The sequence below is a fragment of the Falco biarmicus genome, chromosome 4 (genome assembly GCF_023638135.1).
Source record: "Falco biarmicus isolate bFalBia1 chromosome 4, bFalBia1.pri, whole genome shotgun sequence".
NCBI classification, from domain to species: Eukaryota; Metazoa; Chordata; class Aves; order Falconiformes; family Falconidae; genus Falco; species Falco biarmicus.
In genome coordinates this window covers 111,371,505-111,385,453 of record NC_079291.1, presented here as the reverse complement: position 1 = coordinate 111,385,453, position 13,949 = coordinate 111,371,505, and the positions used below count along the sequence as shown (strand labels likewise).

At 39.5% G+C, this 13,949-nt stretch overlaps 1 protein-coding gene across 2 annotated transcripts in view; it reads left to right on the top strand.

Moving 5' to 3' along the window:
• The window catches only part of IARS1 (isoleucyl-tRNA synthetase 1), a 112,523-nt gene that overhangs the window by 76,664 nt on the left and 21,910 nt on the right, over window positions 1-13,949 (top strand). For both annotated transcript variants that reach the window (XM_056338669.1, XM_056338670.1), the window contains exons 22-26: window positions 3,183-3,274; window positions 3,645-3,722; window positions 4,212-4,333; window positions 7,651-7,753; window positions 7,980-8,063. In XM_056338669.1, the coding sequence (XP_056194644.1) occupies window positions 3,183-3,274; window positions 3,645-3,722; window positions 4,212-4,333; window positions 7,651-7,753; window positions 7,980-8,063 (479 nt within the window). The remainder of the gene's footprint in view (window positions 1-3,182; window positions 3,275-3,644; window positions 3,723-4,211; window positions 4,334-7,650; window positions 7,754-7,979; window positions 8,064-13,949) is intronic.

Sequence of the window (13,949 nt, the reverse complement as noted above, 5' to 3'; positions counted from 1 at the left end):
GTCCTTGAAATTTGGTGGTGGTGTGTGTTCAGTTTTGTGTGTTGCCAAACAGAAATATGCAGAGCCTATATAAGTATACCTGCTGCACGGTACAGAGGAAAATACATCGAGGGACAGTGGAAAATTCATTTGTGAATGTGTACCTGAGATCTTGGATTAGTGCATGGTTTAAACAGAAATAGTGTTTGTAGGAAGATGAGCGTGGGGGCAGAAACTTGAATTCACTGCTCTGGATTTCTAAGAGGAAGATGAAGCTAATAAGTGATGCGTCAGCTGACATCTTTACAAAGCAAGAAGCTCCCTCCAAGCAGGAGAAGAAAATTCCTGCTGGAAAATGACAATGTAAACACTTTCAAGACCGTAGTGTTGGTGTTAAGTCCTATTGTCGTGTGTTAGATGAACGTAGTGTGATGTGCTCATCAAATGAGCGACACATTTCACTTGGAAGGGATTAATAAATATGATTTTCCCATTTATTTTTCTGCATAAACTCTGAATTCAGTCAGATGATAATGAGACGCAGTAAATATGTACTGCACCATGATACTCATGGGCAAATGTTTTTTTTTAAAAAAACTTGTTTGGATTTTTTAAAAAGTTTTCTACTTCATATGACTTGAATTGGGAAGAAAATCAGGAAGAGGCAAGGGAAGATTATAATGGTGACTGATAACCTCAGATGTTAAAGGAGATAAATACACAATACAAGCTTCATTTTAGAACCCAAAATAATAATAATGAAAAAATAATAAATACAGAAGCTGTTGTGGAGGTGGCATGATGTGAGCAAATACAACTGATTGCAATCGCCAGCTAGTGCCGTACAGCTCTGTTACCCACAAGGTGTATGAAGCCCCCCGCTGTCTCTGCTGTGTGTAAAACGTAGCTGAGGCGGTGGTGCTGAGGTGGCGTTTGGGCACCATCTGCCAAAGAAATGGTGCGGTCGGTGCCGTAACGGCTGGTCCTGCTGCTGTGCGCGTGATCCTGTGTGAGGACGTCCGGGCTTGGTGCAGAATGGCAAGGGGACACCGCTGACCAGAAACACGGTGCAATGAGCTTAGGTTCTTCCCAAGCATGTTCTGTCGTGGAGCTACATTTGACACTGATCACTGGCGTCTAGAAAAATGTTTCTGTGGAGTGAAAGTGATGTTAATTGTGCCCCAGTTTCTACTGGTAGCTTGAGTAGCCAGCAGTATTTCAGCGGTAACAGAGTCCCTGCCACTTCGGTATTGACCTCACTTGAATAGACTGAGGGTGGTGGCGGGGAACATAACCTCCATACATACTCCAACTTTGGGATGCTTTGGAGAGCCCAGGAAAGACGTTGGGAAGGTTTAGCAATCCTGTGCTAGCCCCGGCTTGGTGGAGAGCTGCTGGCTTCCTAGAACATAACCGTTTGGAGGAAAGGAGACGCTACCTGTCGGAAAGCAGCTTCGTTTCAGTTATTCATGGCAAATTGGTAAAAGTATTGCCATGACATGACACCATGCGTGTGTGTGTGTAAGAGGGTTGTTGCTGTTGTGTGTTGTCTGTGGTTTAACGTGTGCCCCAAGCCGGAGCTGCAGACGTGGTGCCTTCAGGAGCACTGCGTGTAACCGCTGCAGCAGCCGCTGGTGTGGCCAGCTTAGTTTACTTTGATAACAACACTTACGCAAATCAGTTATTTCCTATGGAATAGTGGTATAGTTTCCCCACTAAACCTCGTATTTTATGATGAAAAATTCTGGTATTTGGGCCCTTTGACGAATTGGGCAAGTAGTAAGATATTGGGAAGGTATTGTGGAAGGTAGTAGGGCAAACAATGCTTTGTGTTTTAAGGGGGATTAAAATGTTTTTAAGTAGGGAAAAAAAAAGCCTAACAAGGCTTACTGTTTAAGTGCCCAACAGAAGCAATTATTTTACAAAACAACTTTTCTTCTGAGGACTGAAATGGAAAGAAGCCTCTGTGTGTGTGTGTGCACACGTGTTCATGCCCATGCGTGCCTTTTTCTTGAGTCATGAAAAAGTAACATTTCACGATTTGGTTAATGAACTGGCATTACAGCTGTTGAGGAGAGAAATGCCTGTTTCCAGGCTAACTTGAAACTCTTGTTAAACATCTACTATCCTGAAGGGTGGATTTTTGGAGGTTTTTGTTTTTAACCAGTCTAACTAGATAATGCATAGCTAGAAGTGACCTGGGGATTTTTTTAGGAATACAAATTCCCATGTAAATAAGGTCTTCCTCACTATGGCCTGAATCTTCTGAGCTCTTCCTTTTTAGCTTTAAATACCAGTACTCTGCCTTTAAAAACACTTCTGTTTTAGAAAATGCAGTGAAAGCCGTAGTGGAGCTTTTAAAGATCCTTTTTATTCAGTAGCTGCTTGATTAATGAAACTGTTTTAGCATAGAGATCAAAAAGCTTTATGCTTTTAAGGAAGTTGTATACAAGGTTTTCCTTAGAAAACAAAGTCCTGTTTAAGTTCCATCCCCACCCCACCAGTTCTCTGACAAACAACTGAAATTTTTCCTGGTTGCATAGTGATGCTTGTGGTGACCTCCTTTTTTGCATTGGCAGTCCTCCATGCTTTTAAGTTACACAGAACTTGAAATACAGCTACATTTATCTTACCTCATCAGGCTTGCTGTTACTTTACATTCTTTTAGCCTCCTGTGTTCCTTTAATTGCAAATTTTTATTACCTTTTTCAGGAGAACTGATTGAAAGTAGGTGTCTCATTTTAAAAGTGGCTAAGAAAAAAGGAAATGTTGGCAGTCATTGATAAAATTTTATTGTATGATTCTACAATAATTTCTGTTAAACTTTTAGTGACTTGGCTGTATTTACAGCATGTGCAAATCTAGGATTTGCGAAATCCTTTGCGATTAATAGTCTCTTATCCACTATCCTCTTTACAAGTCAGATAAAAGCATAAGGCTTCCATAATGCGTGTTTGTGTAGGATTAGGGAAGCAGTTTGGTGGTAGATGTTTGTCTTGAAGCATGAGAATTGATGATGTACAATTTCACAATATGGTTTTAACATAATAGTATGTCTAGTCACTTTTTTGAGCTTACTAATGTATGTGCTTCTGCTCCAGTTTTATGTTTAAAACCAGAGCTACAAATGATACTGTGTTTCTTGAAATGAGAAGCTTGATGCAGTAGGCAGGTATTAACTAGTGTAAACACTTTCCTTCTAGCTTACAGGCTGTACACTGTGGTCCCTCGATTAGTGAAGTTCGTTGATGTTCTGACCAATTGGTACGTTAGAATGAATCGCAGGAGACTGAAGGTAGGTATCGACTTCTGCAGTCTTGTACCGTAAACAAAACCCCAGCGGTCAATGCTAATTTACTGCTTCGTGGTGTTACACACAATCTTTATGCTGCATTTTAAATTATATCGGTTCGTATCTGATAATGGGAATGAAAAGTTAACATTTTTTTCTTCCTCTTTGCTTTATGGGGAGAACCAAACAAATTGTTCAGTAATTCTCTTTCTCTCACTGGATGGGGTTGAGCAAAATGAATTCAGTTTGGGAAACCAGTTTATTGCATTAACCTGGGAAATTTTTGGAGTTTATTGAAGTGCAGTTACTGATCCTAAAATTGCAGATGTGTGGTTTTTTTTGTTTTTTTTTTCTTGGTGAATTCTTCAAATAGGGTGAGAATGGGACTGAAGACTGCATTATGGCCTTGGAAACCTTGTTTAGTGTCTTGTTCTCCATGTGCAGACTTATGGTAAGGGAATTACAGCCTACTATAACTGATATTACTAAAACTATTTGACATTTTTAATGTGGTTAGACACAAAGATGCATGTTTTTAGATTAAGTTGACCATAGAAACTATGGGTACAGAGTCTGAATACACAGGGGGAAACCCCAGGTTGTTACTGATTTGTGTAGCACAGTTCATTTTCCACCCCACCTTTTATCTACCCCATGGTACTATAAAGAAGGTGAATATCACTTGACTGTGATAAAGAGGCATTATGATTTTCTTATCTGATGCCCAGAAGTAACATGTAAATACTAGGAAGGAGGTGAATTAGTAGTAGCAAAGTTGTCATTAATTTCAGTCTGTGTTTTGAGTAACATCACGGTTCTGCATTCAAGACACTGTGTAAGCATTGGTTTTGCTGAACTGTCCTTATGTGATTCATAAGTATTAGTGATTCCTAATGCACAAACAATAAAGAAAAGATGATGATTGAATGCAACATTACAGGCACCATATACTCCATTTATCACTGAGCTGATGTACCAGAATCTGAAAACACTTATTGATCCAGCCTCGGTTCAGGAAAAGAATACTGAGAGCATCCACTACCTCATGCTTCCCCAAGTGAGGTGAGACGGCTGTGATGTGGCAAAATGGGGGTTTGCTTTGGTGGGTTTTTTGTTTGTTGTGTTTTTTTGGTGGGTTTTTTGTTTGTTGTGTTTTTTTGGTGGGTTTTTTGTTTGTTGTGTTTTTTTGGTGGGTTTTTTGTTTGTTGTGTTTTTTTGGTGGGTTTTTTGTTTGTTGTGTTTTTTTGGTGGGTTTTTTGTTTGTTGTGTTTTTTTGGTGGGTTTTTTGTTTGTTGTGTTTTTTTGGTGGGTTTTTTTTGCTTTTCGCAGCACAGTGCTCCTTTGCTTACTTATGTTTAAAACTGTTTTAAAACAAGCTGCTTTAATAATATGAATAGTCTTTTGCCTCAGGAAGGATTTTAGGATGATAGTTAACACATTCTTTTCTATAAGCAAAAAATGTTGAGGTTTTGATTAAGCTCTGATTTAATGTTAGTCTCTTTGCTGTAGGAGAACATTTCATTAGCGGTACATTTCACACCCCACTCAATGTTAGCTGGAAATTTTCTTTTCCCTCCACGTTTAGGCAGTAGGCTTGTGGTAGGTTAAAGGATTGTAGATGGGAAGAAAACAATTAGGAAGAATGTATGTTCCCAGCTCACAGTGCTTTCTTCTTATGTTGGGCAGGGAATATCCTCTTACTCTTAAAAACGTGTGCTGACTGGAAGCTACAATGCCTACCTATGAAGGGCCCAAAAGGCTTATAAAACTTTCTTGTGGGCCCTGCATTTGCAAGAACATACGCGTCCCCCCGCCTCTAGGCCTTTCTTAGTGACTGCTGATGCCAGATCCCGTATGGATTGGAATTATTGTTTTGTGTGCACCACAGAGAGAGCCAGCAGAGTGAGTTCTTCTGGCTTCAGATCAAGAACTCAGACCATTGTCCAGAGATTTCCACTTCCTTGTAAGAGGATAGATACATCGTGTGAGAGAGAGTTTTCCAGACAGATCATTTCTTTGGATGCTGATGGGTGAGGTTTTTTTGTAAGTGCCAGTGTGTCTCAAAAGGGTTTGGCTCCATGATGGTTGTACTGGAGGCATGCCCAAGGTTATCTATAGTATCAACTCAGCACAGGTACAACTCGACAGCTGCAGCTGTTTTGGGGTGGGTGTGTGTTTGCTTTTTTGGGTGTTTGGTTGTTTTTTTTATCTGGACTAGGGAGACACTAGTATTACAGTAATTGGTTGCTCATTGGTGCCTTGGTGCTCCGTTAGTGGATTAAGTTAGTGCCTGCGTGGCAGCCTGCTGTCAGTTAAAGAACGCAGGAGCAGCACGCTTCCCTTGCGCATTGCAGCTCAGTTGCAAACCCCTCAAGGACAAGGGAGCTGCCCTTGATACTTTACATGTTCATTTAAAACTTTAAACTTTTAGTAATGGTGTTTCTTTTCTGGATACTCTATCCTTTGAGGAAGTTGTATGTTCTTTCTGATAGCTGTAATAGTGACAGTTACTGCAACAGGGAGTTTGAGATTGACATAATGATAGTGCTGATTTTCTGTTTCCTGGGAAAGTGCTATAAAGAATATGTAATCAAAGAACGCAAACCTCATCAGTGAGCTATCAGAGGTGGTTTTGAGCTCCTGTAGAATGGAGTAATGGAAGGATAGGCAGCTATTTGCATGAACTCGGTTAAGGCATGGGCTTAGCCTGAGTATTTAAAAGTGGCTTCGTCACTTTTTTATTCCTGGTAGTGCTAACTGACTTGCTGCTGCGTCATGTGAACATAGGTTGTATTTGAGCGGCTTGCACACCTTTCCTTTTTGTCTTGTACTTTCTTTGGATTTTTGTCTGTTAGTAGTTCGTGCAATTTACTGGATCCCCTATGTTTCAGTTGTTCCCTTTGTCAGATAAAAAGGCATGTTTTCAGAGCTAAATTGTTGAAGTCTTAAGAGTTTCACCCTGAGTTGCTAAGCACATCACTGCATTTTTCTTAGTTTCCCGATGACTGCATAAGGATAATATTGTGAGTTAATAATGAGACTTTTTTTTGATGCACTTACAGAAAATACTACTTTAACAATATTGTTGGTATGCACAGCTAAAGCTAAGGGACTTGGCCAGTTTCACAGTTGAACTTGACTCAAAACCTGTGTTACAAACCCCACTGAGGTATTACTTGGTCGCTTAATGTCTGAACAGATTGGTTGCATGGAATTTTGTGGATGTGCATGCAGTCTTTGAAAGCTGTTCTCATTTTGTGGCTCCACAACATGGTTAAGTAATGGCAAGTAATACTGACATACTGCCACGCTGTACTACATGAATCTTTCTGGGAGCAACATCTCCCGTCTCGCAATTTACCCACTTCCCTGGTTTGTGGAAGAGCATCTTGAAAAACTGGCTTTTGGAAGAACAAAAGCTTCAAAATAGATAGTAACATCTTAATCAAAGCCCTGATGCAGAAGATGGGGATATTTCAGTTGTAGGTTTTGCTCTACCTGTTCTCTTTTTGTGGATGATCCATTTTTTATGCATGGTTTTCATCCCAGGACTTTCACTACTTATATTACAGCAGGCACCTTCATCACCTTCATTAATTTTATTCACAACTGTCCTTTGAACCAGTGGCTCTGGTATTGATATGACACTTGCGTGGTTTTAAAGGAGCTGCTCAATTGATGCAGCAACTCAAGTAATCAAGAAAACCACATTCTTGGAACTGTTGGCTGCTAGTACATTTGAAACAAGATCTGAATGTCAGCTTACTCAAAAAAAAAAAAACAACCCACCACCAACCCCAAACAGCCCAACTCCCCCCAAAAGGCAAAAAATACCCAAACCCCAAGCCTTGCCTTGCCTCAAAATGGAAGGTGTTAAAATGATGAAGTTGGGAAAAATGATGAAGCCAGGAAAGATGACAAGACTGTCTAAAGCATCAAGCTACAATGTTTAGAATTTCTGAAAAAGATTATAAATTGAGATCCAGTGGGTTGGTTGCATTATAGGTATTTCATTGTCATTATAAGTATCCTATTTATAATACCCTTTTGCATCATCTTATGATACTATTAATGTAAATCTTTTTATTGGATATTAATAGAATATGTAGTATGACTCTTATCATCTCCATCTTTTGAGAGGTGCTAACAAAAGAAGATTTAAAAATAGCTCTGGTGGTGTTTTTTTTTTTTAAGCAAGTTATTTTCTCATCATCTTCTCTATGAAGAGAGAAGAATGAAACTGTTCGTTAATTTTTCAAACTGCCCCAAACAGGGCATAACTAAGTCTTTGCAGGAAATTTCTGAAAGAGGGTAAAATGCTTTCATTCGACTCAGGTACACTGAAAACGAAGCAATGTAATATTTCCTTTTTAATCTAGGGAGGATCTCATCGACAAAAAAATTGAAAATGCCGTTTCTTGTTTGCAGTCTGTTATTGAGCTTGGACGAGTAATCAGAGACAGAAAAACCATTCCGGTCAAGGTTAGAACTCTTAACGTCTCTTAACAATACCTTGGGAATGTGCAATAGCTTTGTAACTCTGGGATAAGCCTTGGAAGACTTAATAATTGTTTTGGAATAACATACAGAGTTCAGAAATTATTATTTATCATTTGAAGTAATTTATTGTTGAAGTTCTTTATTTTCAGTTGGAAGAACAAAAGTTTCTGTCTTTTTTTTTTTTTTTTCCCTTTCTTCTTCTCCCCAGTATCCTTTGAAAGAAGTAGTTGTTATCCATCAGGATCCAGAGGCTCTGGAAAATGTCAGATCTTTAGAGAAATACGTACTTGAGGTAAGAACATCATGAACATGATGCTTAAATGGATTGTGTGTGTCAGTTACCTAAATAAACAAAACCGTAACCTTCCCTGTTGATGATATTAATAACTCACTAGGTAAAATTAATTTAAAAGAAAATTGTAATGAAAGCAGGTATCAGTGAGTACTGTGTACAGATATGAAGGTAAATGGGTGATGATCCTTAGCTGTAGTCTTGAGAAATTTGAATTACTCAAACTGATCACAAAGGGCTAAGAGGCCAAGAAAAATCAACATTTCTATTGATCAGTGAAAAGAAAAAAACGTTTTCTAAATTAAAATAAGACTGTAGTCAGCTACATGTTGTCAGAGATGGATTGCAAAATTTGTGATCTCCTTCAGTTAAAGGACATAAAAATCAGTTTGACAGTAAGTAGAAGGGTTGATGGAGAGAAGGAGTTCCATGTGAGGGAGAATAGGGGATCAGTCAAGATTTTTGTAGGGTGGTGTTTAGGAAATAAAATGTCAAATAACCGAGATGTTAGGCTGTACAATTTCTTACACTCATCTGCTCCCATATGCCACTGCATTACTCCTTTAGTGTATGTCCATTAGAGAAATGCAGCCTGCCCTACTTACAAATATTTGGATAAAGACTCTGTCATTCAAAAGAAAAGTAACTCTTCTTGGTTTTTTGAGCTTAACATCCTGAAACGGGCTGCACTTTCTGCTTTTTTAGTCAGTCATGTAAAAATCCATAGTATTTTAAGAAGTGAAATGAAAAAGGAGTTTGTTTGCAAATAAACTTTATTTTTGTTTATAGTATAAATGTATAAATAACTTCTAAACTTCCATACTGCATTTCAGAAGTTGTCGTGAAAGCACAAAGCTTAAAAAAAAGCTTGATTGCTTAAAAATCTGTTAGTAGGGCAGGCTTTTTTTAGTCTTTATGTTCTATTAAATTTTATTACAAATAGACTTCATGTGCATCTTCTTTCACATCTATGATGCACAAGAGAAATCAGAGGAAATAGTGAGAAGGAAGAGTATTTTAGCTACAGTGCTGAATTCCAATGAGCTGCAGTCTTTTTATCCAAGAAGAAAAGCAGGGGGGGGAAGCCTCTACACCAGTATGTCTTTGGACTTTTTTCTAGGGGTTGGGGCCTTCAAAATATCTTGCAAACCAGTGGTTCTCGAACAGTAGATCTGTCATGATCGTGCATTTGATATGAGCTATACTGTGTGTAACTTCTCAGCGTTAGAGCCTAGGGGCTTTATAATTGCTTCTCTGAATGGGGAGTTAAGAGTAATATCATCCCCGTTGTAGGATTGGAGGCCTTTCAGAACCGCTCTGGAAGGCAGCGAGGGAAGGGGGCAGACTGGTTAAGCAATGCTGTTCTTTCTGAGCAGTCTGATTTTCTTCCTGCAGTAGTCACTCATCGATAGAGATGATCACTCTTCACCCAGATGTTTCATTCTGTTCCTGGGGGAGATAAGCCAAGACTGCGTCTTTGTAACTGTGTGTGTTCTGGGGAGGAAAGAATTGCATTTTGAACAGCAGCTTTTTGCTAAGAAAGCAGACTCCTAAAGGAGCTGATTTGATGTTGATGTTGGGCAGAATGCATGCATTAGACTTGAATATAAATTGGGGATTACTTTGTGACAATAATTTCGGTGTATTATTTGTCAGTTCAGTCTTTCCCTTATGCAATCTCATTGCATTTGTGTGTGGCTCTTAATGCAGTGGGGCAGAATACATGCCAGCTTTTCTCTCGGATGAGAACTGAAGGAGTGATCTTGCAAAACAAAACCACTGAGGTAATTGTTCAGATGGGCTTTGCCCTTCAAGACCTCCTGATAAAAATGTTTGAGGAAGGGATGCTAGCCTCAATGCAAGGTCCTTGTTAGGGAAGTTAAGTACCATGCAGTACAAAAACTAACAGTCCATCAAAATATCAGCAGCTTAACTGTTACAAGAGATTTCATGTACAAGTGTTAATACAGTTTCTGATTGCCTGTGCAGTGCAAGCTTAGCTATCTCATGTCTTGCCCTCTCAAATCTTCCTGTTTGAAACAATCTCTCTTTAAATGAGCAAAAACTAGAAGAAAAAAACACAATTGAACAGCAATGCAGTTGTACATCTGAACTGTTTATGAAAGACTTCCTTTCCTTCCCTCCCCTGATAATTCCACGTCTGGAAAGGTGAGCCATAGAACATACTTTTCATTTTCCTCTGAAGTCTGCTCCCTTCCTGTATTTTAGGTGCTTGTAGCATATATGCTAAGAACAGATTAGTGCTGCAACTTAATTCTGCCTGGTCTACCCCCACCATACTTCCCAGCTACTGTCATTAGCGTGCAGCTGTTACGTGTTCAAGTAGAGTGATCAGGTGGGAAGTGTAGGGATGCTCCACAGTTCAGGGTGGCTCCTTTCCTTCAGCTCCACCCCCGGCACTGAAGCTTTGGCTCTGACACTGCAGAGGAACTTGCTGCCCTATTTCTGTCTTCAGGAAATGCTTTCCATGCTGTATCACCTTAGGACCTCTGCACTTCTAAAGTGCTAATATAATAAAGGACTGGTGGGTTTAGGGATGTGTCTTTAGGTTGTGTTTCTCTTTAATGGTCTCTGGATTATTAAATAAAATGTATTTCTACTAATAATTGACCTTTGACCTTCCCATCATCTTTCATTTGTCAGAATCTGTCATTTCCTACATCAGTTTATGTATGTTCGTGACAGAGTCATTTCCAATGGCTTTATTTAACACATGCTGGTATTACATGAAGTATGATGTTATGATGCTTTCAATTTAATAGATTTTTTTTTCCTTAAGTGTTTGTAGTCTCTTGCTTTTTCTAAAGCCAGTGAAACAGGTCTTTACAGATAAGGGAGACTGAAGTTCTTTTTCTATTATAGTAACCGCTGGCAGTTCACTATCAAAGGATTTTTTTTCCCTTTGCCTGTCCTTGGTAGGGTAAGGATTCTTTCTTCCATTTGATAAGGTGTCTTCAGAGGGTTCTGTAACAGAAGATCTAGTCACGTGCTTAAAATGTATCAGAACTTTATTAATTCAAGTTGTCGTTGTCAACACAGCTGCTTTGCCTTGACAAAGGGAACAAAAACCTGCATCTGCCTGAGCAGGATCAACCCACCTCACTTGTGCTGGTGAGAACAGCCATGTCAGTCACAGAATTCGAGAGGTGACCGAAGCGGTGGAGGACCTCCCTTATTTAATTATATGTTACTCCATCCTTTTTCCCAGTCCTAAATATACATCTGAGGAAGGCTTCTAAAACTTTTGCTGGGGGCAGCTGAAGCATGGTCATGGCCCAGTGCATGGGACTTGTACATCAGTGTTGTATGCTTCTTGCTTTTAGTTACTGTGGGACTTCAGATTCCTAAGAATTGAGCACTAAGAGAACTTTAAAAAATCTTAGTTGATTTGTAAGTCGGATTGTAAGGCTTTTCAGTCATGTTAACTAATTGGTTATTTCTCTTAGATTTGCCAGTTACGATGCTTCAATTCAGGATTGCTATTACTGTTAATCGTTTCAATACCTGGATCTTTTCAATAGCTGAATGCTGTGAAATTTAGGTTAATGTCTTATCACACTTTCTTGATCTGAAAACTGGATTTGTGGACTTTACATAATCCAATTTTAAGGGAGATTAAATTATTTCCAAAAAGATAGTTGACAAAATTTGCTGTCAGCTTCTACATCAGCAAAAGGTAATAAAGGAACCTAACAATTTGATAAATTATTACACAATCAGATTGTGCATAGGTATGTTATAATTTCTATTCATTTGCTACTGCAGACAAAATTAAGGTGTGTCTTACAGGGAGATGAGTCATAGCAAACTCAAATATTTTTATGGAAGCACAAATAGAAAATATTGTCTGTTGTCATATTTTTATTATGTATCTTAAAATTCAACAAGCTGATGCTGAAGCTTACTATGTGTTTCAGTGTATTACATAGCAATCAATCTAGTTGTTTACTGGGGTGGTTCGGAGCTGAAGAGGTCAGTGGATACAGGCAGACTGGGTAGTATCACTTGGGCTGTGTTTGCAGCTTTGTTCAACTTCCTACATCTTCAGAGCTTTAGAACCTTTAGTTGCTGCCAGAAGTGTGTTTCTAGTAAATTTGCAGGTGCCAGAGGTAAGTTGTAAGAAAAAAGACACCATTTAATTTCATGCAGTTGCTGGCTAAAGTTTGAAAAATACGCTTGGCAATACTTGGAAAACTTAATTCATCGCCTTTTCAGAAGTAGCTGTCGTCCTTGATCTGTGGTCTTACTCTCTCCTCATCAGAACATAGCAAATCATTTTAATAAATGGATTCTGATGTTAGAACTGTCCAGAGTATAGAGTTGTTATGCAAAAATAGCCTAGCTCACAAAATGAAATAAATCCAGAAGACTTTTAGCAACTGAACGCATTTGCATTTTATTCATTAGTATTTGAGGCCTTTTACAAGCCCAGTTCAGAACTTCTCTTCCTACCTACTCCCAGTGAAAAGTTCTATCAGAGTAAATTTTACTCTGTGCACAACCAGGATCTTATTTGCATCTACCCTTCAACCCCCACCCCTAAGTATGGCTGTAATAAACCAGAGAAAACTTGACTTCTTCATCACGTCCGAGGTCTGCCGGCGTTCCATGGCACGGACGGTGTTTGCGTGACATGGCAGACTGAGCCGGGAATGGGCTGAATTAACTGACAGGTGACCTGTGGCAGCGTGTGGTCCATCGCTGTTTTTTTTTCCTACACTATTACGTAATCAATATTTATTTTCCGTGTTAGGATGTTCTCAGAGCCCATCCCCACTGAAGCGCAGCACTGGCATTTCTCTTTCTCTGTTCTGAGAGTCGGGCACAACGGCGCTGGCGGTCCGTCTGGTCGTGTCTGGCACATGGCACCAGCGACAGGCCCTGTAGGTGGGAATATCTGGATGTACGGGTCTTCCAGCTGGGGACGGGAAGGACTGGTTTGCCTTAGTTTGTGTGTGAGAGACTGGAAAGGTGTGTGAAGGAGCTGATTTCGATCTATTGGGGAGGTAAAATTCAGAACTATTTCAGGTCAGACCACTACCTCGAGGCAGGTATAAGCAGGCCTAAGATACAGACTTGTTTTTTGAAGAGTCATTGTGGTTTTTTTAACTGATAATGTATACAGAAGAATGGTTTCCTAATCTGATTAGTATAGAAAACTTGTCCAGATGGAGCTGGCTTTTATGTAATTTATCTAATCGGGCCCAAAGTCATCTTTCAGTTTGTGCTGTTTTTTGGGTTATTATTTCTTCTTTACCCATGAGGTTGTCATTTACTACGTGTGGGCTCATTTCCAGCAGCACCCCATTAAAACCAAATTTCTAAAGTACATGATTTTCATTAAATTTCCTAAAAGATGTATTAAATAAAATGAGATGCAGTTGTATTCTTGGCTACTCGTGTCACTAGGACTTCCTAGGGAATTACTGTGGCTCAGAGGCTGTATGTAGGCATTATTTCTCAATCTAAATGTTTGGCTACTTGCTAGTCCTGTCATGCTGACGCTACCATTTACTTCTGCTTCCTAAACGACTCGGAGCAACTTGCTTGCCAAATGCATTTGGTGATTCTGGATCATGTTGATGTGAACTCTTAACAGCTTTCTAGTGGAGATTTAAATGCAAAATGCTTGAAGTGTTGGGCAGCCTGATGGACAAAACCTGCCGAATTAGTGACATGTGCTCCAGATACATGCAGCTTTGTACCTGTAGAAGAGTTGCCTGTTGGCAATTAGAGCTTTCCAAGGACCGTCCCTGGTACGTTACATGAAGAATAGAGAGGGAGACTCTGCAAAACGGCAAGTTTAGGTCTCAAGTCCCGCTTTGTGTTTCTTTCTTGGCTTTACAAAGCAGGGAAAAACCCAGC